This window comes from Cebus imitator, unplaced genomic scaffold (assembly GCF_001604975.1).
Source record: "Cebus imitator isolate Cc_AM_T3 unplaced genomic scaffold, Cebus_imitator-1.0 Scaffold275, whole genome shotgun sequence".
Lineage (NCBI taxonomy): Eukaryota > Metazoa > Chordata > Mammalia > Primates > Cebidae > Cebus > Cebus imitator.
The window spans coordinates 1,068,310-1,094,746 of record NW_016107590.1 but is presented as its reverse complement, the minus strand read 5'-3'; the positions used below and the strand labels follow the sequence as shown (position 1 = coordinate 1,094,746).

The window sequence follows — 26,437 nt, the reverse complement described above, 5'->3', positions numbered from 1 at the left end:
TCCCATGGAGTCCAAAATTTGGACTGTCCTTTGCCACTTTCAGGAGGGGGCAGAGAACTACTACCACCACCCTCCGTCACCCGTCCTGGAATGGAATGGCCATCATCCTAGCTGCTCTCCTTTCTGTGATGTTTCTGTGCCTCCTTTCCTCATGCTTTGAACAGAGATAAGAATATATATTATACTCATAGGCTTGTGGGGATTAAATGTATTCTCATGTTAAGTGCTCAGTGCCATGCCTGGCAGTGTAACAATGACAAGTAAATGTGCTACTTACGATTCCTTGTGTGACAAACATAGCTTACACCACCCTTCTTCACACGTGGCCCAGTCTGTTGACTGAACAGCAGGTGGGGAGCCCTTTGTGATAGTTCTTGTCCCACAGGCCACATCCTTTTTTATTTACTTATTTGTTTTTGAGGCTGGGTCTCACTCTGTCACCCAGACTGAGGTGCAGTGATATGACCATAGCTCACCACAGCCGTGACCTCCCAGGATCATGCGATCTTCCCACCTCAGCCTCCTGAGTAGCTGGGAGAACTGGCATGCACCACCAACCCCAGCTAGTTATTTATTTATTTATTTTTTTGTAGAGGCAGGGTCACCCCATGTCTCCCATGCAGGTCCCTACTCCTGGGCTCAAGTGATCCTCCTGCCTCAGCCTCTCAAAGTGTTGGGAATTACAGGCATGGGCCACCATGCCCAGCCCCCTATACCCAGCTTTCAGTGGAGCCTCTCTTTGTCCATAGTTGCTTGTCATGAGATTTCCCAGGCAGAGACCTAGTAAAGTCTTATTTTGTTTGTTTGTTTGTTTTGGTGCATTCTTTCCAATCTCTGATCACAGATGTCCTTACCAGATGAAATCATGTCCAGTTTATATTGCTTCTGGCGTAGTGAGAATACTAATGATGTTTAAATTACTTGTGCTAATGAGTTCATATGCCGTGATTGTAAAGATAAGACTGGGCTGTTATGTTAACTCCACTCCATATCATTTATTGATTTTTCTTTTTTTGTTTGATAGTTTGTGCAATATTCATTTTTCAGCAAATCTTGTTGGTTCAACTCCAGAATATAGCCCAATCCAGCCTCTTCTCGTTATCTCTACTGCTGCCGCTGTAGTCCATGCCACATTCTCTCTCAACTGGTGATTGCAGTAGTCTCCTTGCTGGTCTCCCTGCTTCCTCCTCAGATGCCACTACAGTCAATTCTCTATGACCAGAGTGAGAGCAGAGTGATCTTGTAAAAATGTACTTTACAGCATGCTACTCTCCTTCCCCATACCGGCCAGAATTTCCCCTTACAGTTAGAATGAACTCCAAAGCCTGACCACAATTCATCCAGCCGTGTATGATCTATTCCTTCATGTTTCCCTGATGCCTTCTCATCCTTCTACCTTTCAGGACATCACACTGCTCAGCCTCTGCCTTTCATTTATGGAACACATTAGTTTTATTTCTGCCTTTGCACTTGATATTTCCTCTGCTCAGAATAACACACTTCTCACTGGTTCTTTATATGGATGGCTTCTTCTTCTTTTTTTTTTTTTTTCCAGACAGAGTCTCACTGTGTTTCCCAGGCTGGAGTTGCAATGACACAGTCTTGTTTCACTGCAACCTCTGCCTCCCAGGTTTAAGTGATTCTCATGTCTCAGCCTCCTGAGTAGCTGGGATTACGGGTGCCTACCACCATGCCTGGCTAATTTTTGTATTTTTAGTAGAGATGGGATTTCACCATGTTGGCCAGGCTGGTCTTGAACTCCTGACCTCAAGTGATCCGTCCACCTCGGCTTCCCAAAGTGCTGGGGTTACAGGTGTGAGCCCCTGCTCCTGGCCACACGGCTGGCTTCTGTAGGTCAATTAGTCAGCCTAAGTGCCACCACCATGAAGACACTGTCTCTGACCTCCATATGCAAAAGGTATGCCCCATTACTCTGTATCACATCTCCTTTATAACATTTTTCAATAGGTCCTTTTGAAAAATATTTGATTTGTTTACTGTCTTTTTTTCCTTGTCTATCTTCCCCTCCAGCATGTAAGCCCCGTGAAAACATGAATTTTGTCTGTTTTATTCCTGCTGTTTAGCTATCACTGAATGTTTGGCATAGTTCTGGGTACATGGTTATGCTTAATAAGTATTTGTGGGTGGAAGGAATGAAGGCATAAATGTGCCAGGAGCAGTGACAGATATAAAAATGAGATATGGGAGATGAGTAAGACACTGCCTCTTCTTTCCAGGGGCTCTTATTCTGATAGAGGAATTGAAGTATAGAAACAAACAAATCAGCAAAGCATCTGGAGCAGCCAGGGTGGAAGGGACCAAAGGTCTTCGACAGTGAGGCATGACACGAATCTTTCCTTCAGTGGCCTGAGGTTGCTTAGGCTCCTGTGGCTTTAGGACTCACCTTGATTATGTGCAGTGTAGTCACATTCATTCTTCATGACTTGGAAGAAGATTCCCTGGCCATAGACTGGTAGCTGCAATGAAATTGTAGAAGTCAGGCAAGATGTACAAGGTGTGGTTTCTGTGAACTTTGAGGAAAATGTGGATCTGGAAGTTCCTCACCCTCAAGAGAGAGTAGATTGTAGTGTAAACATAGAAGTTATTACTGAGATGGAGGAGTGACTTCTGAAATGGTGGCCCCGTGGCTAAAGAAGGTGTTTGAAAATCAGCCCTTGTCTCAGTGGAGAATACCTAACAATTTTGCTGTCTAAACTTTCTTATATTACTTCTCAAGGTGGAAATTCTATGTGAGGATGTAGAACTTAGTTGTTAATTTGTACCCAAATGGCATATGAACAGTAAGAAATTAGGCAAAGAAATGCAGACTACAAATAATTTCTAATCACATAGCAATGAGTGGAATTTCATTAATCTTTTTAGACTCCTCTTTAATCAAATAAATAGCAGGAAATAACAGTCCAGTTTAAAAGAATGTTTGTATAGGGAGCAGAAATATTGGATCATAAATCTTTATAATTTCTTTCATATATACATGAAACACACACAAACAATTTTCTGACTGTACCCATGTGCTTGCTGGCTTCTGTGCTCAGAGTGAAGTGATGGTATGTACGAGATGCTGCTGTAGACCCCCTTGGTCCCCTCGCCTATTATCTTGGGCTACTGCCCAATTCTAATAGAGCCATGTGTAACTTGTCTCAGGGGGTTATATTGTCCATTGGCTGAAACTAGGTGTTCTGGTTTATTTTATTTTATTCTTTTTTGAGACAAGAATCTCGCTCTTTCACCCAGGCTGGAGTGCAGTGGCGTGATCTCAACTGACTGCAACCTTTACCTCCTGGGTTCAAGTGATTCTCTTGCCTCAGCCTCCTGAGTAGCTGGGACTATTGGAGCCCACCCATCGTGGTTGGCTAATTTTTGTATTGTTAGTAGAGGCAGGGTTTCACTGTGTGGGCCAGGCTGGTCTCAGACTCCTGACCTCAAATGATACACCCACCTCAGCCTCCCAAACTCCTTGGATTACAGGTGTGAGCCACCATGCCCAGCTTGTTGTGGTTTATTTTTATAATTCAGTTTCTTTCATGGCTATATTTGACATCTTATTGTTTGTGACTGTGTTAAAGAACTTTTTAAAACACTTGAAAATTTCCTCATGTCAGAATTTCCCTCCAAAAGCTGATCACTCTCTTTCCTTCTTTGATCAAAGTATTTTAAAAATTCATACACCATCTGGTTAATTTTTAATGAGTTTGAACATTTGTGCCTATAGCCTGGATAAAATTAAGTGTTCTTGAGTTGGATAAAACTTATAAAGGACAGAAGTAAAAAGACAATAATATTTATCTGAGTTGTAAAGGCTATCCCAGTAGGGCAAACGGTAGAGGTTAAAAGAACAAAACTCTTGCTCCATAGATAAATGGTGTCATCTTAAAGTTCTGTGAAAATCAAATGTACTACACCCTACTTTTGCATAAAACTAGGGGAGGCAGGTAACTTATAAAGAAAATCTAAATTTTAATGGAATTGATTTGAACTTGATGTTAGTATATAATTGGAAATTTCTGTTAATACATTAAAGAAAAGCAGCCACTTTAAAAAAAAAAAAAAACTTATGTGGTAAAATCGGTATTACATAAGCAGATGTACCCATGCCATAAATTAGTTTTCAGAATATTTAGACCACACCATTTAAAACATTTTTAAGACAGAAGATACTGTAAGCAAAGTTAAAGGGGAAGTGAGAAATTGGAAAATATTTTTGCAACATACAAATAATTATTATATAAAATATGTAAAGAACCCCCACAAATCAATAAGGAAAAAAACCTCTGAACTTTAGAATAGGCAAAGGGTAGCATAAGGTACTTTAGAGGTGAGAAACCTGATTGGCCAATAAACATGACAATATGCTAATCTTTGTAATAATAGGAAAGCACATAATAAAGAAATAAGATGTCATTTCTTACCATCAGATTGGCAATGGTTAAGAAGTCTGGCAATGGTTAAAAAGTCAAGTGTTGCCAAGGATGTGAAGGGAATCTTCCATATACCACTTCCATGAAGATGAATTGGCAGAGTAACTTTAAAGATCAGTTTGACTCTGTCTAGAGTAGAATTGTAATGTGTGGACCATGTAATCCAGCAACTTTGTATCTACTTCTTTATCATTTGCTTATATACTTTGGGGAAACATGTACTAGGAGATAGATTATTTGCATCTTTTTAATAGTGAAAATTTGGCAACAACTAAAAATGTCTGTGTATATGGGAAAAGGTAAATTTATTGGCGGCTGTTAATATAGTGAAATGCTACACAGCATTTTATAGTATAATAATAAGCTCCATTATTATAAGCTGGTATGTAGCATTCCATTATATCAGCAGATGTATCATTATTAATTAACTTAATAGTCCTAGCTACCGAGGAGGCCAAGGTGGGGGTATTGCTTGAGCCCAGGAGTTCAAGGCTGCGGTGAGCTAGGATCATGCCACCGCACTCCAGCCTCAGAGACAGAGTAAGATCCTGTCTCAAAAATAAATAAATAAGGATAAAAAGTAAATCTCAATATCATAATATTGGGTGAAAAACAAAAGATTCACAGCAACATAAACATTTTATATAAAACTAATAAATATATAAAATAATTCTATATCTTATTTTTAAATACATATACACACAGCGAGAGACTAGAAGGACATACATTAAAATGATCACAGCATTTATCTTTGGGGAAAGGGTAGGGAAAGAGTTAGGAACCCGGCACAAAGGAGCCAAATAGGACTCTATCTGCCATGTTTTATTTCTTGAATTCAATGATGAAGCAAATGTGATACAGTGCTCACAAACAGTTAAGTCTCTGCTGTGGGTACATGAGACTTTGTTATAGTTTTATCTGTGGTCTCTCATAGTACCATAGTTTAAATTTTTTTCTAAAGAAAACTATATTAAATCTTTCAGACCATCCAGTTAGCATTGAGGATTCTACTTTTCTTTTTGTGAGATTTTAAGGAAGTCATTGAAAGCCTCTATCCTTTAGCCTCACATGTCCAGAAGGAAGATAATAAGCATTTTCACAATGGTGGTCCTGAATGCTTATCCTTTAATAGTCATCTCAAATCTTACTTCCTCTGGGAAACCTTCTCTCCCCCTCCTTTCTCTCCTCTGCCCAAAGGTACATCGACATAGGTCCTCTCTGTTCCTCAGCAACGTGTGCAATCCTGTGTCTTGTAACACCTAGCACATTCTTTTGTGATAAATATAGCTGTGGGCCAGTCTTTTCCAACAGATAAAGAAGTCTTAGCTATGGTAAATGTCTTAGTAAGGAGCAAGTAATAAGCATTCAATAAATAGAACTTCATAGCCAAAGAAGATGCTTAAGAAATTTTTTTTTTTTTTTTTGAGACGGAGTTTCACTCTTGTTACCCAGGCTGGAGTGCAATGGCGCGATCTCGGCTCACCGCAACCTCCGTCTCCTGGGTTCAGGCAATTCTCCTGCCTCAGCCTCCTGAGTAGCTGGGATTACAGGCACACGCCACCATGCCCAGCTAATTTTTTGTATTTTTAGTAGAGACGGGGTTTCACCATGTTGACCAGGATGGTCTCGATCTCTTGACTTCGTGATCCACCCGCCTCGGTCTCCCAAAGTGCTGGGATTACAGGCTTGAGCCACCGCGCCTGGCCGCTTAAGAAATTTTTAACGAAAGAATAAATGATCAAAAGAATGAAAACATGACAAGTCCTTTTACAGTAAGACATCTTATAAGGGCTCCTGAGGTTGTTATTATTCTTCTGATGTCAGTGAATGAATGTAATCCCCCCAAAATACGTAATTTTACCTACAAGTTATAGCCTTGAGATTTTCCTGCACCGTAAATAGGGTCATCAATATGTTGTTTTAGGAATACATCAACATTTGCACTTCAGCACAACAGAGAATAAATATTTCACACCACTTTTTCTGATTCATAATTTGAGATAAGCATACGCTGAAGTTATAAAATGACAGTTTATGCTTTGAAAATTCATTTAACCAACATTTTAAAAGAAGAATAAAGGTTCTCTCTCAGCCACTGAATAAAATTAATATGAACCGCACTGGGTGGTTGTCCACGGTGATCACTGGCACTCTGTCAGCTCTCCTGAGGGGTTTTTGACATGTGAAAGACATGGGGTTTTAGTGCTTTCAGAGGATCTGGAAAATACATTTTTATTGTTCTTCTTCATGGATGGAAAAGCTTTACAAAGTTGTTTTATTTTTAAAGAGCTTGATGTTTTGACTGAGGATCTTTTCTTCTACCCTTAACAAAGGGAATGACACACCACAGCCTTGTTAGCCTGAAGCGCAAGGAATGAAATCACAGGGAGATAAAAGACCCTGAGGGAACTGAGGCTTAAGAAGAAAGGGTGTATGTTTCGGGAAGAACCATGTTTTTCTATCCTTTGAGACCGTGGAAAATTATCTTGGTCTACTCTAAAAGACACTCTGTAGAGATATTTTCTTGAAAGTGGCTTATTTGTACTTTGCATATGTTTAGAATATAAAGTATTGAATTTTCTTCCCTATTAATATTTCTCTCATAGTCATTGGTTTTCCTATTTTTAAAGTCCCTGGGGAAAATTATAGCCAAACCTCATGTAAATATATATTGTCAAGTCAGTATACCGATTTTGATGCAATCCTAATAACTGGACATTTATAATTTTCTTTTTTTGAGACAGTCTCACTCTATTGCCCATGCTAGAGTGTAGTGGTATGATCTTGGCTCAAGTGATTCTCCTGACTCAGCCTCCTGAGTACTGGGATTACAGGCGCAGACCACCATTCCCGGCTAATTTTTGTATTTTTAGTAGAGACAGGATTTCTCCAAGTTGGCCAGGCTGGTCTTGAACTCCTGACCTCAGGTGGTCCACCTGCCATGGCCTCCCAAAGTGCTGGAATTACAGGCATGAGCCACTGTGCCTGGATGACATTTAGTGTTGGTTTCTTCAAACAGTAACACTAATGGGATTGTTTATGTATTATAAGCAAACATCTCTTTCCCTATGATAAGTTTGAGTTCTAAGATTTGATATGTTCTCCCACTGTAAGTATCTAGTAGAGATTTATCTTAAAGTTCTTGACCCATATATGATTCAACAACTAGGTCCCAAGGCTACTAAACCAAGGCTTTAAAACAACAACAACCGCCTGGCTGTGTATGGTGGCTCATGACTGTAATCCCTGCAGTTTGGGAGGCCCAGGCAGGAGCATTGCTTGAGGCCAGGAGTTCAAGACCAGCCTAGGTGACATAGTGAGACCTTGTCTCTACAAAATATTTTTTAAAAATTGTCTGGGCATGGTAGCATGTGCTAGTATCTTCAGCTACTCTAGAGGCTGAGGTGAGAGGATCGATTGAGCTCAGTAGTTAGAGGTTACAGTGAGCTATGATTGTGCCACTGCACTCCAGTCTAGATAGCACAGTGAGACCCTTTCTCTAAAAACACACAAGAAAAAACACCTAACGTGCTCAGTTCATCTAGGATTTGTTTATACCTAATATGGGTACACAGAACTGGGCATTTCTGTTGCTATCTGTTATTTAGAACCAGTTGCTTTCAAAAGCATCTTACAGTTCAAAATGCATTTCAAGGTTACTTCTGTTGTCTTAGTTGGTGAATCATGGGCATAGATAAACTGAAGAAAAATCAAGGCAATGAGATTATTTGGTGCCTACCAATTTGGCAATATTCTCCAGATTTTATTTATGACATCTTTTTATGCGAAAGTGGGAATTACTAAGAAAGTCAGGTTTTTGTTTATTTCTCCTTTTATATTTCTGAACCCATATGCAAGCCTATACCTCTGGACATACAATCATCAGCAAGTAGGAAATGTCTAAACCCCAGTTTTTAATTGGCAATGAAGACTAAGTGTGAAGTAGTTCTGGGTTTCCTTGCAGGCCTGAACTCACTCTGGCTGTCTTTGTAAAAATGAGTGAAAAGTCCAAGGCTTGTTTTTTTCTTTACAGATTTACTGGGCAATTTTATTTTTGAAATTTCACATTGTGAGCACCAAGTTGTCCTTTCTGGCATGAATGATTCATTCAAGACAAACAAATAATACAAACCAAGGTCAGAGATGTTATTGCAGCTTCGTATACAGCTGGAGGATGTTTTTCTAGGGCATTCTTTTTGCTGGGTTGGGACATCCCAGTGTGCAAATCATGGAATAAAATATCTGCTATTACTAGATCTGTGCAGTGTCACACGTAACAAAAGCACTTTTTGTGTAATTAAAACACAAAAAGTGTTTAATTTTAATTTAACAAAAAGTTTTTGTGTGTTCCATCATCTTCATTTTACAAAAAATAAAGGTTGGGGACTTGCCCAAGGTTCCATAGCAGTGAATTGGCTGTGGGCCACCTAGGGCCCAGATCTAGCCAATGTAAAGAGGCTACAGTCCCTCCTCGCGCCAGCTAGTGATTGAGGAATTTTGTAACAAGGTGAGCATAATGGTAAACATCACTTCTTTCTTGAAGGACAAAATGAGTTCATCTATTTTTATCAGTTGCCTGGTTCGTTGCTGATGGAGTCCTTTGTAAGAGGTGATGTATTAATGTACCCTCCTTCCTCCAGAGCACCTCTCTATTTAACAATTCTGTTTATCTCTAATCATGCTCCCTTTCTTGTTCTTTGTCTATATGTAGACAAGAGATTTGCTAGACTATCTCCATGTGTTCAAAGACTTTTTCTAATGTCTTGTATTTTTGTCGATACATGTGTGGTTATGGACATGATAAGATATTTCTTATCAAAACTATTCTGATGAACCTGCTGCTACACCTTGAAGCCTGGGAACTGTCATTTTAAGCAAACAACTATTATCTCTCAGATAAACAGTTGTGAGACATTTGTTCTAGAATGTACCCCTTTGAAAACTAGGAGTTAATCTGCACTAATTCCGGTTTCGTAATTGATGACCATCACTTCTTGGGGTGGTCATCGTGATATATGTGATGATTGCAGCTTTGGAGACATTACATTGATGGATTTGGGTTGAACCCTTGCTTTTGCCACTCAAATGCCACTGGCTTTGAACAAATTGCTGTCTGAGTCCATTTTGCAAATGAAAATATTGGAATAATTATACCTAACTCATTGAGTTATTGTGAGGTTTAAATACAATATAGCTGCATAATGTCCCTCATAAGGTAATAATGCCTGGCACATGTCAGAAGCTCAATATATCAGCCTCCCCGTCCACTATCTATTTCGTCTCCTTTGCGTGGAAAATTGAGCCGAGAGTTTGAGGCAGGTTAAGAGAGAAGAATGTTCCTAGAATTTTGATGATGATTTGATGGGTTTTTCTGCTTGTGAAAGTTACAGTGCTCCACATTCACAATCACATTCATTATTCACATTTATTCATCAGATATTTTCTGAGTGCTGGCCATGTGCCAGGTAGGTACTACATGGGCTTAGTGTGTAGATCCATATACTCTTAAAGCTAACGGCATTGATACTATGTTCATAGCAAGCTTTCTGGCTTTTTTGTTTGTTTAGAATTATCATTATTATTACTTTGAGACAGGGTCTCACTCTGTCACGCAGGCTGGAGTGCAGTGGCACCATCTCAGCTCAGTGCAGCCTCAACCTCCTGGGCTCAAGCAATCCTCCCTCCTCAGCCTCCTGAGAAGCTGGGACTACAAGTGTAGGCCACCACATCCAGCTAATTTTTGTATCTTTTGTAAAGATGGGGCTTTGTCATGTTACTCAGGGTGGTCTCGAACTCTTGAACTCAAGCAATCTGCTCACCTCAGCCTCCCAAAGTGCTGGAATTACAAGCATGAGCCACCATGCCCAGCCTACATAGCATTATTATCAACCTCTGGAAGCTTTTCTCATCTGGCTATCTCCTTAATTTTATTTTTTCTTTGAGAAATGTCTTATATTCTCACTACTGAGATAATTTCTTTCTCAGTGTCCCTAAATACTGAGTAATTGACTGACCTCAAAGCCTTACTAAGTGAATCATTAATCATTTGTTGCTCTGCCTTAGAAAGAGTGCTGGTTTCATATTAGGGGAAAAATGTAATGGTGGAATATCATACTTAACCTAAACATGTGATTTCAGTACTTCAGGAGCAGAATGGCCTCATGTAAAGCCCTTGACTTTTTGTGTGCAGAAAGTCTTGGGTTTGAATACTGATGCCACCACCGACTAGTTTTTGGACATTTAACCTAAATATTCGAATCTAAAATATCCTCTATGTGCTTTTCATAATTGTCACGAGGACTAGAAATAGGTGTAATCCAGTTAGAATGGCTTCTATTAAAAAGCCAAAAAATAATAGATGCCAGCAAGATTGCGGAAGAAAGGGAAAACCCTGTTGGTGGGAGTGTAAATTAGTTCAATGATTGTGGAAGACAGTGTGATGATTCCTCAAAGAGCTGAAAGCAGAACTACCCTTTGACCCAGCAGTCCCATGACTGGTTATGTACCCAGAGGAATATAAACCGTTCTAACATCAAGATACATGCACATAAATGTTCATTGCAGCCCTGTTCACAATAGCAAAGACACGGAATCAACCTGAATGGCCATCAATGGCAGATTGGATAAAGAAAAGGTGCTACAGCTACACCATGGAATACTGTGCAGCCATATAAAAGAATGATATCATGTTCTTTGCAGGAACATGGGTGGAGCTGGAGGCCATTATCCTTAGCAAACTAAAGCAGGAAGAGAAAACCAAATACTGCGTGTTTTCATTTATGAGTGGGAGCTAAATATTGAGGACACATGGACACATAAAGAGGAACAACAGACCCTGGGGCCTATTAGCAAGCGGGGGGTGGGAGGAGAGAGAGGATCAGAAAAAGTAACTATTAGGTACTAGGCTTAGTACTTGGGTGATAGAATAATCTGTACGACAAACCCCCATGACATGAGTTTACCTGTGTAACAAACCTGCACATATACCCCTTTTTAAAGAAGAGATATGTAAAGCATAGAGCACAGAACCTGCATGATGTAAATGCCCAGCAGATAGAACCATTTAAAAAACCTTACTGCTTGCTTTTCTTTTACTGCCAAAAAGAATACACATTTACTGTAAAGCATTTAGAAAACCTGGTTAAACCAAATAAATAAAAGAATAATCATGCATAATCTCAAGACTCAGAGATACCCATTGATGCCATTTCACTGTACCTCTGTCTCTCTCATTTTAACGCTTTTCCCTCTTTTCCCCAGATATTCATTTCAACCATATGCAATCGCTGATATATGACCATCTTTACCTAAATTAATAACAGTTTCTTCTGGTTCATTCTGATGTATTACTAAAATTTAATTACAGCCAGTGCTCGACTTATGACCACGGTCAGGACCGCGGACCGGTCATAACACGATTTGGTCGTAAGTTGAGTAGGCTATATGTACACTTGAAATGGTGCACGCGGAGATGGTAGTGCTGCCGGAAGCTGGTCCGCACTGTCGTATGCCCAGCTGCGCAACGTTTGCGCTGCCGGACACGGAGCAGTCGTGGCTAGCGATTGTGGTCGTAAAGTCGAATGGTCATAAGTTGCATAGGTGGTAAGTCGATCAATACCTGTATATGGTGCGATGTTTCTTGTTTGTCTGTCTGTTTTTGAGACAGAGTCCCACTCTGTCTCCAGGTTTGAGTGCAGTGGAGCAATCATGACTCACTGCAGTCTCAACCCCCTGGGCTCAAGTGATCCTGCCACCTTAGCTTCCTGAGTAACTGAGACTACGGTGCAAGCCACCACACTGGGCTAATTCTTGTATGTTTTTGTAGATGTGGGGGGTCTTTCTGTGTTGCCCAGGCTGGTCTCTTAACTCCTGACCTCATATGATCCTCCTGTCTCAGCCTCCCAAAGTGCTGGGATCACAAGCATGAGCCACTGTGCCTGGCCTATTTAAAATCTACTTTTTACAATTATAATATCATAAATATTGTTCCAGTTCATAAAACCTTCTTCTGTGAAATCATTTAATTAATAGATAGTATTCCATTGTGTGACCGTACCAAAATTTTTGTGCCAGTTTCCTAATCCTGGAAAACTAGGTTGTTTTCAATGTATTGTTATTACGATCAGTGCTAGGATAAACATCTTTACAGCTTTGAGAGTGAAATACAGTGGTTTAGAACACAGGCTCTACGGGCAGGAGGTCTGTGCTTCACCCCTTGCTACCTACGTAACTTTGAGCAAGTCACCTGAATCTCAATTTCTTCAACTACAGAATAGGGACAGCAATAGCACCTATTTCATAGGGTCACTATGAGAGTTAATCTATCGCAAGTGCTTGGAACAGTGTCTGTGGGCATACTAAGCTATTATTAATGAGTAAGCTATTTATCTTTTATGAATGGTCGTTGTCTTTATGTGTGTACACACACACACACACACACACACACACACACACACACACACACACATTTATTTCTTTGGGAAGAAATCCCAAAAGAAGAATTTATGGTAAAGGGACTTTATTACACTTTGCCAGACTAATCTCTAAAAAGGATGTGATCATCTACTGTCCTGTAATACTACATAGGAGTGCTGGTTTCCAGCTGGGTGCAGTATCGCATTCCCGTAATCCCAGCACTTTGGGAGGCCAAGGTGAACAGATAGCTTGAGCTCAGGAGTTCAAGACCAGCCTGGGCAACATGATGAAACTTCATCTCTACCAAAAATACAAAAAATTAGCTGGGCATGGTGGCACACCTCTGTAGTCCCAGGTACACAGGGTGGGAAGATCACTTGAGCTCAGGGAAAGCTAAGGCTGCAGTGAGCCAAGATCGCGCCACTGAACACGAGCCTGGGTGAAAGAGTGAGACTTTGTCTCAAACAAAACAAAACAAAGAGAATTCTGGTTTCCACACAGAAGGAGAGGTTACCATTATCACTGTAAGTATCAGTCTCAACATTATTATGACTCGGGGTGTGCAGTTTTTCGCCTCTGAAATCAGAATGCGTCTGTCAAACAGATGACTGTCATACATGTACAAAACCTTCTGTTGACTCTGCTGAAATCAAGAGAGTGTCATTGCATCCTAACATCTATGAAATTCACTTTCATTTGAGAATTACAGAACAAGGCAAACATATATAAAGATTATGAACTAGTTGTCAAGCACAGTGGCTCACACTACTCCCAACACTTTGGGAGGCCAAGGCTGAAGGATCTCTTGAGGCCTGGAGTTCAAGACCAGCCTGGGCAACATAGTGAGATCCCCATATCTGCAAAATGTAAAATAAAGAAAAATGATCATCTAAGTGCAAAGTGGATGGCATGGAAAATAGATAATGCCGTTTTCAGAGAGCGTCTCGGGTCAGTTCTCCAGTGTGCCTAAGGACGGAGTTTCCTGGGCTGCACTTGGAAGGCTGGGGAGTACTGAGGGAGTGACAGGACAGGTCTACTCTCTCTCCATAGTTATTTCTACTTCTTTTTGTTATGCGCAGAGCTGTGAAAGATGATAATGGCTGTAGTACAATAGCAGAGAGAATCAAGTTGGCATTCATAGCCTTTTGGCTGTTGCGTGTATCATTCTCTCTGAATGTGGTAGCTCCTGCAGCCCCTGGACCTCTCACACCAAGATTTCCTACTTAACAATCCTCTACCCTTTACCTAAATGTGGCACACCAGGCTTTTTGGTCTGGTCTCAGTTTAGACATCAGTTTAGCTGGGAAGCCTTTCCTGATACACCAACACTGGTTAAGTACCATCTCCTTTCATTGTACCTAATCCATCCCCTAACCTTATTCCTTACTACTCATTATTCTGTTGCCTCAGACTTGATGTCTCTGTCATTAAATGGAAAGCTTCTAGAAGCCTGTGCTCTTTATTTTCCTTTGAATCCCAGTCTAGCAACATGTCTGACACATGGCAGGTACTTAAAAAATATCATTTGAATGAACTTCCGTACCCAGCCCATGAATGTAACCTTATGGCTATAACTTCCAATACGCCAGTATTGGATCTTCCCAAGACAATAGACTCACATTGGAATCCTTGTGGATATAACTTTAATGGAATGGCTATAACTTTAATGGAATCCTTATGGCTATAACTTTAATGGAAGTTATAGCCATAAGGATTCCAATGTGAGTCTATTGTCTTGGGAAGATCCAGTTCTCTACCAGTTTTCACTGAAGGAATGGAGCTTAAATTATATACTTCTGATAGTACCCAGCAGTTTAAACTTATTTTCCAACTTATTATGAGAGCTTATTAGAGCAAGCTGTCTGTGCCTGTCTGAGACTCTCATTAAGCAATTTCATGAAATATGCACATGAATCTGGGCACCTTGCATCTGAGAGCCCATTTCCAGTGGTTAGCACAGGAAGAACTGAAACCAGAGGCTGAAAATGAGTCAGCACTTGCTCACTAGCATTTAGGTCCCTTTCAATTTAATCAGAAATAACTTTTTGTTCCTTTACCTCTGTTTTAAAAAATTAGGATACTTAAGCTATTTTTACGTTAACTATATAGTTTCTAAGTTGTAAGTGGGAATAGCCAACCAGTCACTTTCTCTTGTGGAGTGAAAGAAACTCTTTGCCCTGTGAGATTAGAGTGAGGTGTTAAGGAAAAGATGTCAGATGGTTTGAGTTCAGACTCTCTCCAAGCTGCCTCTCCAAACATGGTACTTGAATTCAGGATAACTGATCAAATTCTGCACTAAACATAAGGAACAGATTCTGCCTCTAGTCTAGACAAAGTCAGTGTAGCCTTGTAGTGATCAGGGATGAAAGCTGGCTTATGTGCTGTAGACTGTGTTACTCATTGGGATACGTTTAAAAATGGATGCATTGACGTGGCTAAATATGATAAATGAAAAAAGGAAAGCAAGTTGCACTAATATCTGAATTCAACCCAGGTTTCTGTGTCCTACTTGTTCCACTTCCTATTTGTCTGTAAACTTCCGCATGTGGATTTTTTTCCTGAATAGACCATGTTGATGTACGGCATTCACATTGTGAGGTCCACGTTTTAGTGGCATTTTAGGAAAATACAGCCCAAAGTGGGGAAGCTATCACTTGAAAGCATACCATCGTGCTTAGATATAGCCAGGAAATTAACCATGTCAGCCTGATAATATTTCTTTAAAAGCCTGAAACCCATTTTTTCATGCTGACAGTTATCAATTTCTGCTATAAACTCATTTCTATCATGATAAGGTATCTTCAAAGTTTTTTTTTTTTTTTTTTTGTCTAATCCTAAGAAAACAGAGTTGGTATCTGCCTGACTGCTCCGATGGGAGAGAGGTTGTTGAATGGGGTGTAGAACCGGGTTATGAAGAAAACAGTCCCATTTCCTCAATTCTGCTACTTCTTCCTGCCTCTCTCTTGTTATGTAAAACATGTTCTGTAAAGCGTATGTGCTTGGGACCACAGTGACCACAGTGTCATGTGGGTAAAACTCTGTAATAACTCACCTGATTTTTTAAAGTGCTTTTTGACATGATCTTATTGTTTTTATCAAGGTAATTTTATCAGGTAAAATTTCTGTTTTATCAATTAACTAATTCTCCACTGAACTTAAGGAGTTGACAAATATTTAATTAATTATCTGAAGCTCCTGGAAGTTAAGAGGGGCATGGAAACTTTGGAGAGCATTCAGCAAAAGGATAAATGAAATTGAATGAACTTTTTGAAAATAAGTAAAAGTGTTGGAGTTGTAGTATTTAGAGAAGAGCAGGCCAAGCTGCATTCACATTTGGAAATAAGGCCATTTATAATAGAGAGGATACTGGTTTACAGGTATTACTATACTATGAAAAAGTCATGAGAAAAAAAGGATTAAATAAGGTAATGGATCTGGCTCACGTGGAATGATTTTTCTTACTCTTGAGAATTGATGAATCAAGTAACAAGTTACAAAGGCCCGTGTAATTTATTTTGGAGGCCCTTAAAAACAGGATAGAGTCTTTTCTACCTGGGATAGCTGAACGGATCAAAAGGAACATACCATGTAATTTTCTTAAAGATTTTTTTCTTTTAAGATCCTAGATTAAAAGAATTACAGTGGAAAAAAGACTCATTGTCCATATCCATAGGCAACAAAAGAAACAACTCATATAAATAACAATTAGGCTTCAATCTCATTTTGGAACTACCAACTAATCTTATTTTGTAGAAGAAGATTGTGAGTTCTTAGGCAATTGCTTTCTTGATCTGCTTTAGGTTCAATAATTCTTTCTCATTGTTTTTAATTGTGTTAAAGTGTGTTTATTAAAGTACTAATGAGACCAAAGCCATACTGATTAAAAACAGAATTATTTATTTAAACCTTTTGATATTATGAAATCAAAGGTAGATTCTAATATTGGAAGACAGATTCACTACTTCTGATGAATTGTTTGCTGTGCACCTACAGTTTTTTTCCTTTGAACAATTTATTCCAGATCTGTTGAAGTTACAAAATTTTTACAAAATGAAGCTTTTTAAAATCATAAAAGCAATTTATTCTAAGAGCTCTAGGCAGGGTGCTTCTTCTTCAAGTGGTTTTTATAGCAACTAATAAATAAATAAGTATACTGCTGGCTCGGCAATACATATTGAGTAGATTTTGTTTTTCATCACCCTGTATAATTTTTTAGAATGTTTGGAATTAAAGTTTTTTTCCTTCCCTGCTCCCTTTTTCTACTCACTGACTTTTGTATTGCAGCCACTCTTTCTTTTCTTTCGAACTGCACTTTAAGTATATCTCTAAAATGCTATTTTCTTCCTTTGTCTTTTACCTGGTTTCGTTTGCCTATTATCTTTTTATTTAATGTGCATCCTTCAGCTTCAGGCTTGTCTTATTTTTTAAATAGGTCGGTATATTTAAACATATTTGTTCATTTTTTCTGCCCCTTTTTTTGTAGGTAATTCAGATTACCTTCAAATCACAGATGTTTTAACTGATATCTTAAAAGCGCATGAGTATTTTCCATTTTAGAGTACTCTGGCCCAGATCTGTAGCAGGGTCAGCCCACTCCTCAGTACCTTTGCCTCTGTGTCCCCTGTCCCTTTTCACTGTCACTGCCTGTGACAGTGATCTGGACCTATTGCCATTTTTCCTGTTCCGTCTCTCTGCCTCTCATTGTCAGCTCCTTCCACACACCTAGTAGAAGGCAAATCTGTACTCTCCCTTCTTGCTTAAAATCTTTCACTACCAATCCCTTGTTCATAAGATGCAATAGAAACCCCTTAAAAGTCCCTGCATGAATTGATCATTCCCATCTGCCCAGCCAGCCTTCCCTTCTTGCAGAACCCCTGAGCTCTTCCCAGCCCATTTCTCTAGCCATATCAAACTCCACACTCTGGATGCAGAAAACAGGCTGAGTAAAGGCACGGAGACTTTTTATTTATTTTTTGACATGATTGTCAATGAAGTGATAGTTACGCAATGGAGTGATAGGAGGTGGCCCAGTTGGTGCTGAGCACCAGATTGTGAAGCATTGCCATGGGTTGGGGTCAGGGACCTGATGCCCAGCTAATGAAAGGCAATGAGAGATCACCAAGCCATTCTCCCCAAGAGGAGAAGAAATTTGGTTCTCCCTTACCCACACCCATGCTCTGATATCCTCCACTGTTTCTCTCCCCAACCTCAGCCTGCGATGGTGATCACTGGGGTCCCCACTGCACTAGCCGGTGCCAGTGCAAAAATGGGGCTCTGTGCAACCCCATCACTGGGGCTTGCCACTGCGCTGCAGGCTTCCGGGGCTGGCGCTGTGAGGACCGCTGTAAGCAGGGCACCTACGGTAACGACTGTCACCAGAGATGTCAGTGCCAGAATGGAGCCACCTGCGACCACGTCACAGGGGAATGCCGCTGCCCACCAGGATATACTGGAGCCTTGTAAGTCACATGCTACCCAGCAGCAGAGCAGAGCCCACCCACCCTCTCCATTCATGCTGCTGCTGTCATCATATTTCTTGTGCCTCGGTTTGCATTGCTGAAGAGTTACTGATGGGTCTAGACTGCAGGCACAGATACAGAGGTCAGCAGTGATGGTCACTATGTGCTGCTGCTGTTTGGGCCTTGGACATCAGAGCCCAGCCTGAATCTAAGGGCCAGCTTCCATGCTTTCCTTTTAGCAAGGCAAAGAGAGAGAGGATCACTCAGGATGTTGAGTTGAATGGCACTATTTGGGGGTTGCTGGGCATATTTGGGATTCTGTTTGGATCTCCCGGCATTATGCTCATTTATACTCCTGGGTGTTCCTTGTCCATGTTGTTTTGCTTTTTGTGGCAATTAATTAGCTGGGGAAAGTTTTGTGGGTTCAATGCATTAGAAGAGAGAGGAGAAAGATGTTAAAAATAGTTCATAATAAAAGATTGACTTAGGGATAAATATGTTACTTAACGCCTGTGGATACATATTGCTGTGTGAATGTGAAGATATATGTATTACGTCTATGTAGATTATGTGTACACACATAGTTTAATTCTTTCTGAGGAACATTCAAGCAACTGCTTAACCTCCACTGTCTTTATTTTGCGGGAGGGGCATTCTTCAGTTCACTTCCATTCAGAAACAGAATTAAGAGGCAGAAGTTGCTAAAAAAAAAAAAGTAAGAGATAGAAAAATCCTGTTCCCTTACTGAGAAAATTACATTTATAAATCACAGAACAAAAACTTGAAAAAACAAAGTGCAGCTGATTAGGTAAACACTTCCTGCCTACAGTGTTAAAAGTCTTTAGAGTGGAGCTAAAGAAAAAAATTGCATTAGCCTAGAAAGCCCTGATTGTCAGGAGAATTGATGATTGTCTCAAACCGTTTAATTGTTAATATTGCTTTTATGGATTTTCATCAAAGCCACAATTGAATAGAGCTCTGGGAAACTTGGAGCGATTTCCCAGAAGAGCAGGAAAGACAAAGGCTTAGAGAAGAAGGGCCATGCGACACGCAGTGCGGGGTGAAGGAAGGGAAACTTGACAGTCAGGGGGAGAGGACACAAGAAACAGATGATGATAAGGAGATCATGTCCTTTGCAGGGACATGGATGAAGGAGGATGCCATCATTCTCAGCAAACTAACACAGGAACAGAAAACCAAACACCGCATAAAGGGGAGTTGAACAATGAGAACACAGGGACACAGGGAGGGGAACATCACACACTGGGGCCTGTCAGGTGTTGGTGGGGGAGAAGGGGGAGGGAGAACGTTAGGACAAATACCTAATGCATGCAGGGCTTAAAACCTAGATGATAGGTTGGTAGGTGCAGCAAACCGCCATGGCACATGTACACCTACATAACAAACCTGCACATTCTGCATATGTATCCCGGAACTTAAAGTAAAATAAAAAGATTTAAAAAAAATGGATGATGAATAGGTACAGAAAGGGTGTGATGTGCAACGTCTCAGTTTTCTTTGGGAATAAAACAAACACATAAACAAAGGTGAACTTAAATTGGAGCACAAGTGCTTTATAGGAACTACATGGAAAGTTCCTGTCACCAATGAGTGTTTGGCCAGTTTTCTTTCTCAGTGTTCTCAGATAGGACAGCTTCTCTTCAAACAGAAATGGCTTTATTAGAAAGTACCCCAAAACAAAGGGAAGGACTGGGTGACTCCTTAGAGACACTTCCAGGCAATATGATTAATGTTCTTGATGTTAATTAATTAAATGAACAATTATTGAACACAGAAAGCTTGTCTATTTTGGGGGACCTAGGTGCTGTTGTGCTTGTGAACCTGAGGGTCATGTGTCTGGGAAATACAGTTTCCTTTGTCCCACATTAATTCCTCAGCTGTGAGGATCTTTGTCCTCCTGGTAAACATGGTCCACAGTGCGAGCAGAGATGCCCTTGCCAAAATGGAGGAGTGTGTCATCATGTCACCGGAGAATGCTCTTGCCCTTCTGGCTGGATGGTAAGCTTCTTTCCCACCTCCCTCCCTGCCCCCACCCCAAAGTCACCCATTCCAGGATATTCAGTGAATACACATGTGGGAGACTTTAGCACAAAAGAAACTTACAACGATGGTTGAATATTCCAAAATTGGAAATAGCCATTTTAAAGCTGAAACTCTTCAGTTCTGAGAAGACAGAAGAAGGTGATTGAGTCCTAGACTTGAAGGGCATTAATGGTTGTCATGTAAAGGGTAGTGGCCATTTGCCCTGCATTTCCCCTAAGGATAAAAGAAAGAGAGACAAATATCTAGTCTCACACAACAGTCAGTGCTGATAAACACTGGATTTATGTAACAATCATTTTCATAATTTTGTTCCATGAATTGCTGTTGTTCTTTGGGAACATTATTCTCAGCAGTATAAGTGTCGTGTGAAAAAAAATTATATAAATCTGGGGACACATTGAGGTAAACCAGGTTTAGCAAGTATTGCAGGACTTCTCAGAGCCTTTAGTGTGATAATCCAAGAGGAAGCCATTCAATGTATTTTCCAAACTTTGACCAGGATACCCTTTCTTCATGTAGCAATTTCACATGCTTAGTGTTATGTAGAATACACAGTGGACAATTAGTTTCAAATTAGACATCTGAAATCAGGAAATATAATAATATTGATGTCATCTCTCTGAGTCAGTTTGAGCATATGTCTGTTTGAAGGCAGATGAGTGAGCAACCAGTATCTGCTTCCTTCATTAACAACGAACAGAGCAATGGCTTTTTTTTCTATCACCTTCTTTCTATGTCCATGAGCAGCTGTGAAGCTGTTCTTTCAGAGGTTACAAGGCACTTAATTGCCGAGACTCTTCTGTGCTCATTCAGCTTCACTTCTCCAAGGCTTTTCATTCTATTGATTCCCAACCTCCCTTCCTTAATCTCTTTGTCTTCTACTTTTCCAATCATCCCCTCTTTTACCTTTCATCCTAAAGATCTCTTTCTAATCCTCCTTCTTCTACAAACTACTTCATTACAGGATTTTGTAGGTTTAAGTCTTGTCCTTCTCTTTTCTCACCAAAAATCACTTGATAGTTTTCCTAGATTTTGATCTTACCTGTCCTGAGCTTCGATTTGTATTCATCACCCCAACCTTGATAACCTATAGACACAAAGCCACCGACTGTTTGGGCAATGCCGAGGCTGGAGTCTCCGCAGCCAGACCTGGGAGTAGAATTGGTCTGTCATTGCCCTTTCTTGTGGCTATGGAACAAAGGAGAACTGGAGTCCACTTTTTCAATGAGGGTCTTGGGAAGTAAAAGAGAGTTTAAGATTTCAAGGCCACTGGAGCAAGTATACAATAAATATCAGATCCCAGAGGGTCAGAAATGGTGAGTAGCCCAGATAAAGTGCGTTCTAGAAGCAGAGCATGGAGAAACAGCATAGGCAATGGAGTTAGAGGAAGAGGAGAACTTTAATTGAGTGACTGAGGATGAAGACAAAGTAAAAAAGGCTATTTAAGGACTACTGGGCAGGTTTGAGCAGGCCTGGCAAAGTCCATGTTAATAAATTTAATCCAAACTTGTATACCCAAGTCTTTTGTAAGGCTACTCCTCCTCTACCTCTTTGTCTTGGTTAAAACTAGCACTTCTCTCTTAGTTGCCTGAGGTAAAGGTGCTGGATTATTTTTGACTTCTTCTATTCTTTCATTTCCTGTACTCAGCCTTTTGCCAACATTGGTCTTTTGCAATGGAAGTGTTTTGCTGGGGCAGCAGGGTGTTGGGAACCCCATGCTCTTTGGATAAGGAACTGCAGGCCTTCGACTCCCAGGACTTCAGTGTAGATATTGTCTGTGGAGTTGCCCCACCTTGAGGCTGAAACTCTTCCCAGTTAGGGTGGTCAGGATGTGGGCTAATGGTAACCACGGACTTGAGCTCTGAGTCCCAGTGCGTGGACAGATGGACCCTTTCTAGCGGCCCAAGGGAGCCTCCCCTCACCTCTTTCTGTGTCCTAGGCCCCTTACCTTGACAGAAGTTTCTTACTTCTGCTTCAAAAATGCTTCAGCTTTTTTTTCCTCTCTGTATAACTGAGCTTTTAACTTATACTTCTCCTTTACAACATGTCATTTGTGCTATCATCCGAGGTGCTTTTCAAAGATGAATACATATTCCTATTACACACACCCCTACGTATTTCAACTAAGAGAAATCACGTCCTCTTTAAAGCTGCTTGTGAAGGTTAATCCTTATGCATGAAGATATTTCAGTGCATTTCTGAAGCTTATGTGGACCATTATGGGTAGTTAAAGTTAGACCCTGAGAGAGTAAGAATTTTCACCCCTGCTTACCACAGACCAACCTTCAGCACCCTACATTCACGCTTTTACGTCACACTAAGTATACCTTGTCATGCTAGAGTGGAGAGACAGAGCGATTTGCACATCTCTCCCCCCCCCCCACATTGTGAGCTAATTGAGGGTTGTTACCTTATCTTTGATTCTTTGTGCTTAGCTCAACGCCTGGCATGTAGATGATTCTCAGTTAAGTGCCGATTCAAATCATCTCTCAAAGGCTTTTTTGATTCCAAGAGTCTGTGGATGAAATTTCCCTGTTTGTAGATAGCTAGAAACCACCAGAGGAGACTTGATTAGCACACCAACTGCCTTTGTGGGTAGCCAGGAGTTAGAGGAAATGTATTTTCTTCTGCTGTCCAGAATAAACATTTAGGAAACCATCTGGCGTTCGCTAGCCTCCGATTTCAGAGTGCCCACAGTCTGCCTTTTTTTAGAAAGAGGGAGGACAGAGCAACAGCTTCCAATAGTGAAAAACATTAGAAAAATCCCTGTTATTTGGGATATGTTGTTTGTCTAATTATAACTCCAATAAATAGATGGGAAGCTATGAGCCCAAGTGATAAAGCCAAGTGAAGAAGAAGACAGAGTATTTCATTGGCTTATTGGTACAGCCTCTTATTCTTATCCATGCAGGATTGGAGTAAATGTAATGACTGTGCTTGACAAGACAGACAGCCTCTAGGGTGAGGAGAAATGTCCAAGTTACTCTCTTGATTTTTCTCCCCAGGAAATAAGCTTTCCGATTGATCTTGGCTCAGCAATGCTTATTGAATCTGCTGAAAATAAAATGTTTTTCTTCTGAAATAAATGTCTAGGTTCATTCCTTTAGAAGTCTTTCTTTGGCAATGTGATTGTTAATTCAGGTACACAAAATACCAATCCTGTGTAATGCTACATTTTAAGACATAAAGCCAATGATGATGTGTAATTTCTCTGGAACATATGGTAAAGCATTTGGATATTCCACGTGTGGCAGATGTTGCCATTTACGTAACGGATGCTCAGTAAGTATTGTTGACTTATTGTGCATGGAAGACACATGGAAGAACACTTAGGAGGATTTATACGTTCCTTAGGTTGCCATGATAATTCGATGCAACTTTGTCATAAACTTCAGTTTTTAATATGATTTTTCTTAAGATTAATATTCAGCCATCTTTGAATGTATCTTAAGATTTGGGCTTATTGAGTAATTAAGTCAATTTCGTATTTCCGACATTTTAAAGATGATTAACAGTTTATGTGTTCTAAAATTCCCTTATCTAATTTTCTTGCAGCCCTGGTCCCCTATCCCTCCTTTCTATTTCCTCTCTTTTCTTCTTCATCCTCCAGTCGTCTTTCCCTGGCTGGAGGCCCATCTAATTTTCCAAGTCTCTTTGAATGCAGGGCACAGTGTGTGGTCAGCCTTGCCCCGAGGGTCGCTTTGGAAAGAACTGTTCTCAAGAATGCCAGTGCCATAATGGAGGGACGTGTGATGCTGCCACAGGCCAATGTCATTGCAGTCCAGGATACACAGGGGAACGGTAAGGGATGCCCTTGTATTTCTCTGACTGTTTATAATGGTGTGAAAGGAAAGTTTATGGGGTCCAGGGAACATCTTCAGTACCATGTATCCGTGACTATTCCATAATATTTCAGAAGCAGCTAAACAGCATCAATCTGTTTGGCAGATTCTATCCTAATTTAGTGTATAGAAATTGAGTCATAAATTGCAATGGTAAATTGAAGATAACAGAAAAAGCACTAAAGAAAAAGACCATAAAATATCAGCTATTCAGAACCCATGATGAATATGTCATTCTAAAGTGTTGAGTGTTTAGGACTGCCGCTTACATTTTAAGTGTTTGGAGATAGATTTATTTTTAAATGGGATGTGTACTTAGGTACCTTTCAAAAGTATAAAGTTACTTTCTTATGATTCAGTATAGCCTTAAGAACATTCATCATTGTATTGTGTGGTGGTGATAGAGTCAGATCTGCTGAGACTTCTAGGGCTCTCTGGTCTCACATAAAACAGGAAAAAATGGCTGTGCTTGTGTGGGTCTTACTGCCCTGTTTATCATCGTCTGTATTAGATGGTAAACTGTTGCCTCCGAGAGCTTTGTACACCCTACTTCTTTTTCTTTAATATTTTTCTTTTTACTTTTTGTGGTACATAGTAGGTGTATATATTTATGGAGTACACGAGATGTTCTTGTACAGGCATGCTGTGTGCAGCAGGCACATCATGTGGAATGGGGTATTCATCCTCCCAAGCATTTATCCTTTGAGTTACAAGCAATTCAATTATACTCTTCAAATTCTTTCAGAAAGTACAATTAAGTTGTTATTCCCTTATTGACCATAGCCACCCTATTATGCTACCAAATCGTAGGTCTTATTCATTCTTTCTCATTTTTTGTACCCATCAACCATCCCCATCTCCCTACACCCTCCCACTGTCCTGCCCAATCTGGTGACCATCCTTCTATTCTCTGTGTCCATGAGTTCAATTGTTTTGATTTTTAGAGCCCACAAATAAGTGAAAACATGAGATGTTTGTGTTTCTATGCCTGGCTTATTTCATTTAACATAATAATCTCCAGTTCCAGCCATGTTGCAAATGACTGGATCTCCTTCTTTTTGTGGTAGAATAGTACTCCATTGTGTATATGTACCACATTTCCTTATTCATTCATCTACTGATGGCACTTAGATTGCTTCCAAATCTTAGTTATTGTAAACAGTGCTGCAACAAACATACAAGTGCAGATATTGCTTCCATATACTGATTTCCTTTCTTTGGATATATTCCCAGCAGTGGGATTGCTGGATCATAAGGTAGCTCAATTTTTAGTTTTCCGAGGAAGCTCCAAACTGTTCTCCATAGTGGTTGTACTAATTTACATTCCCATTTACAGTGTACAAGGGTTCCTTTTTCTGCACATCCTCACCAGCATTTGTTGTTGCCTTTCTTTTGGAAATAAGTCATTTTTAACTGGGTTGAGATGGTATATCATTGTAGTTTTGAATTGCATTTCTCTAATGATCAGTGGTGTTGAACACTTTTTCATATGCCTGTTTCCCATTTGTATGTCTTCTTTTGAGAAATGTCTATCCAAATCTTTTGCCTATTTCTGATTGGGATATTAGACTTTTTCTATAGAATTGTTTGAGCTCCTGCTTATTAGGCTGGTGCAAAAGTAATTGAAGTTTTTGCCATTCAAAGTAATAGTGAAGATTGCAATTACTTTTGCACCAACCTGTAATCTCTTGTCAGATGGATAGTTTGCAAATATCTTATCCCATTCTGTGGGTGGTCTCTTCACTTTGTTGCTTGTATCCTTTGCTGTGCTGAAGGTTTTGAACTTGATGTGTGCATCCTTCTTTTAATATGCTCTTGAATTTGTCATGTCCTGGAAGATTAGTTAGCCAAGCTCACTGTGTAGGATTAGAGAAGAGACTTGAGAGGCAGAAGGGCACAGTGATGAAAAACAGCCATTTGGAACCTAGGTTTAGCTCAGTGTGTCCCTGGAAACACTTTGTCTGTAACATCCTAATCATAATTGTAATGCTCTCTAGGTTGTTATGAGGATTAATGTGTTAAAACATTTAAATCAGCCCTGGAACTTATCAATATTAGATATTATTATTCTAGAACAATTTCTATGAACTGTGTAAATACTAGTGATTATCAATTTGAGTAATGTTTATGAGCTGTATAAATATTAGCTCTCATTATTTTTATGATGTCTGTTAGCTAAGAATTCCTTCAACTTTTTTTTCCTATTTTTTCTTCTTTC

General features: G+C 40.0%; 1 protein-coding gene across 1 annotated transcript in view; it reads left to right on the top strand.

The window, feature by feature from the left end:
• The window catches only part of MEGF10 (multiple EGF like domains 10), a 131,148-nt gene that overhangs the window by 47,637 nt on the left and 57,074 nt on the right, over positions 1-26,437 (top strand). The window contains exons 5-7 of the mRNA XM_017500999.2: positions 18,067-18,313; positions 20,212-20,332; positions 24,042-24,178. Coding sequence (XP_017356488.1) covers positions 18,067-18,313; positions 20,212-20,332; positions 24,042-24,178 — 505 coding nt within the window. The remainder of the gene's footprint in view (positions 1-18,066; positions 18,314-20,211; positions 20,333-24,041; positions 24,179-26,437) is intronic.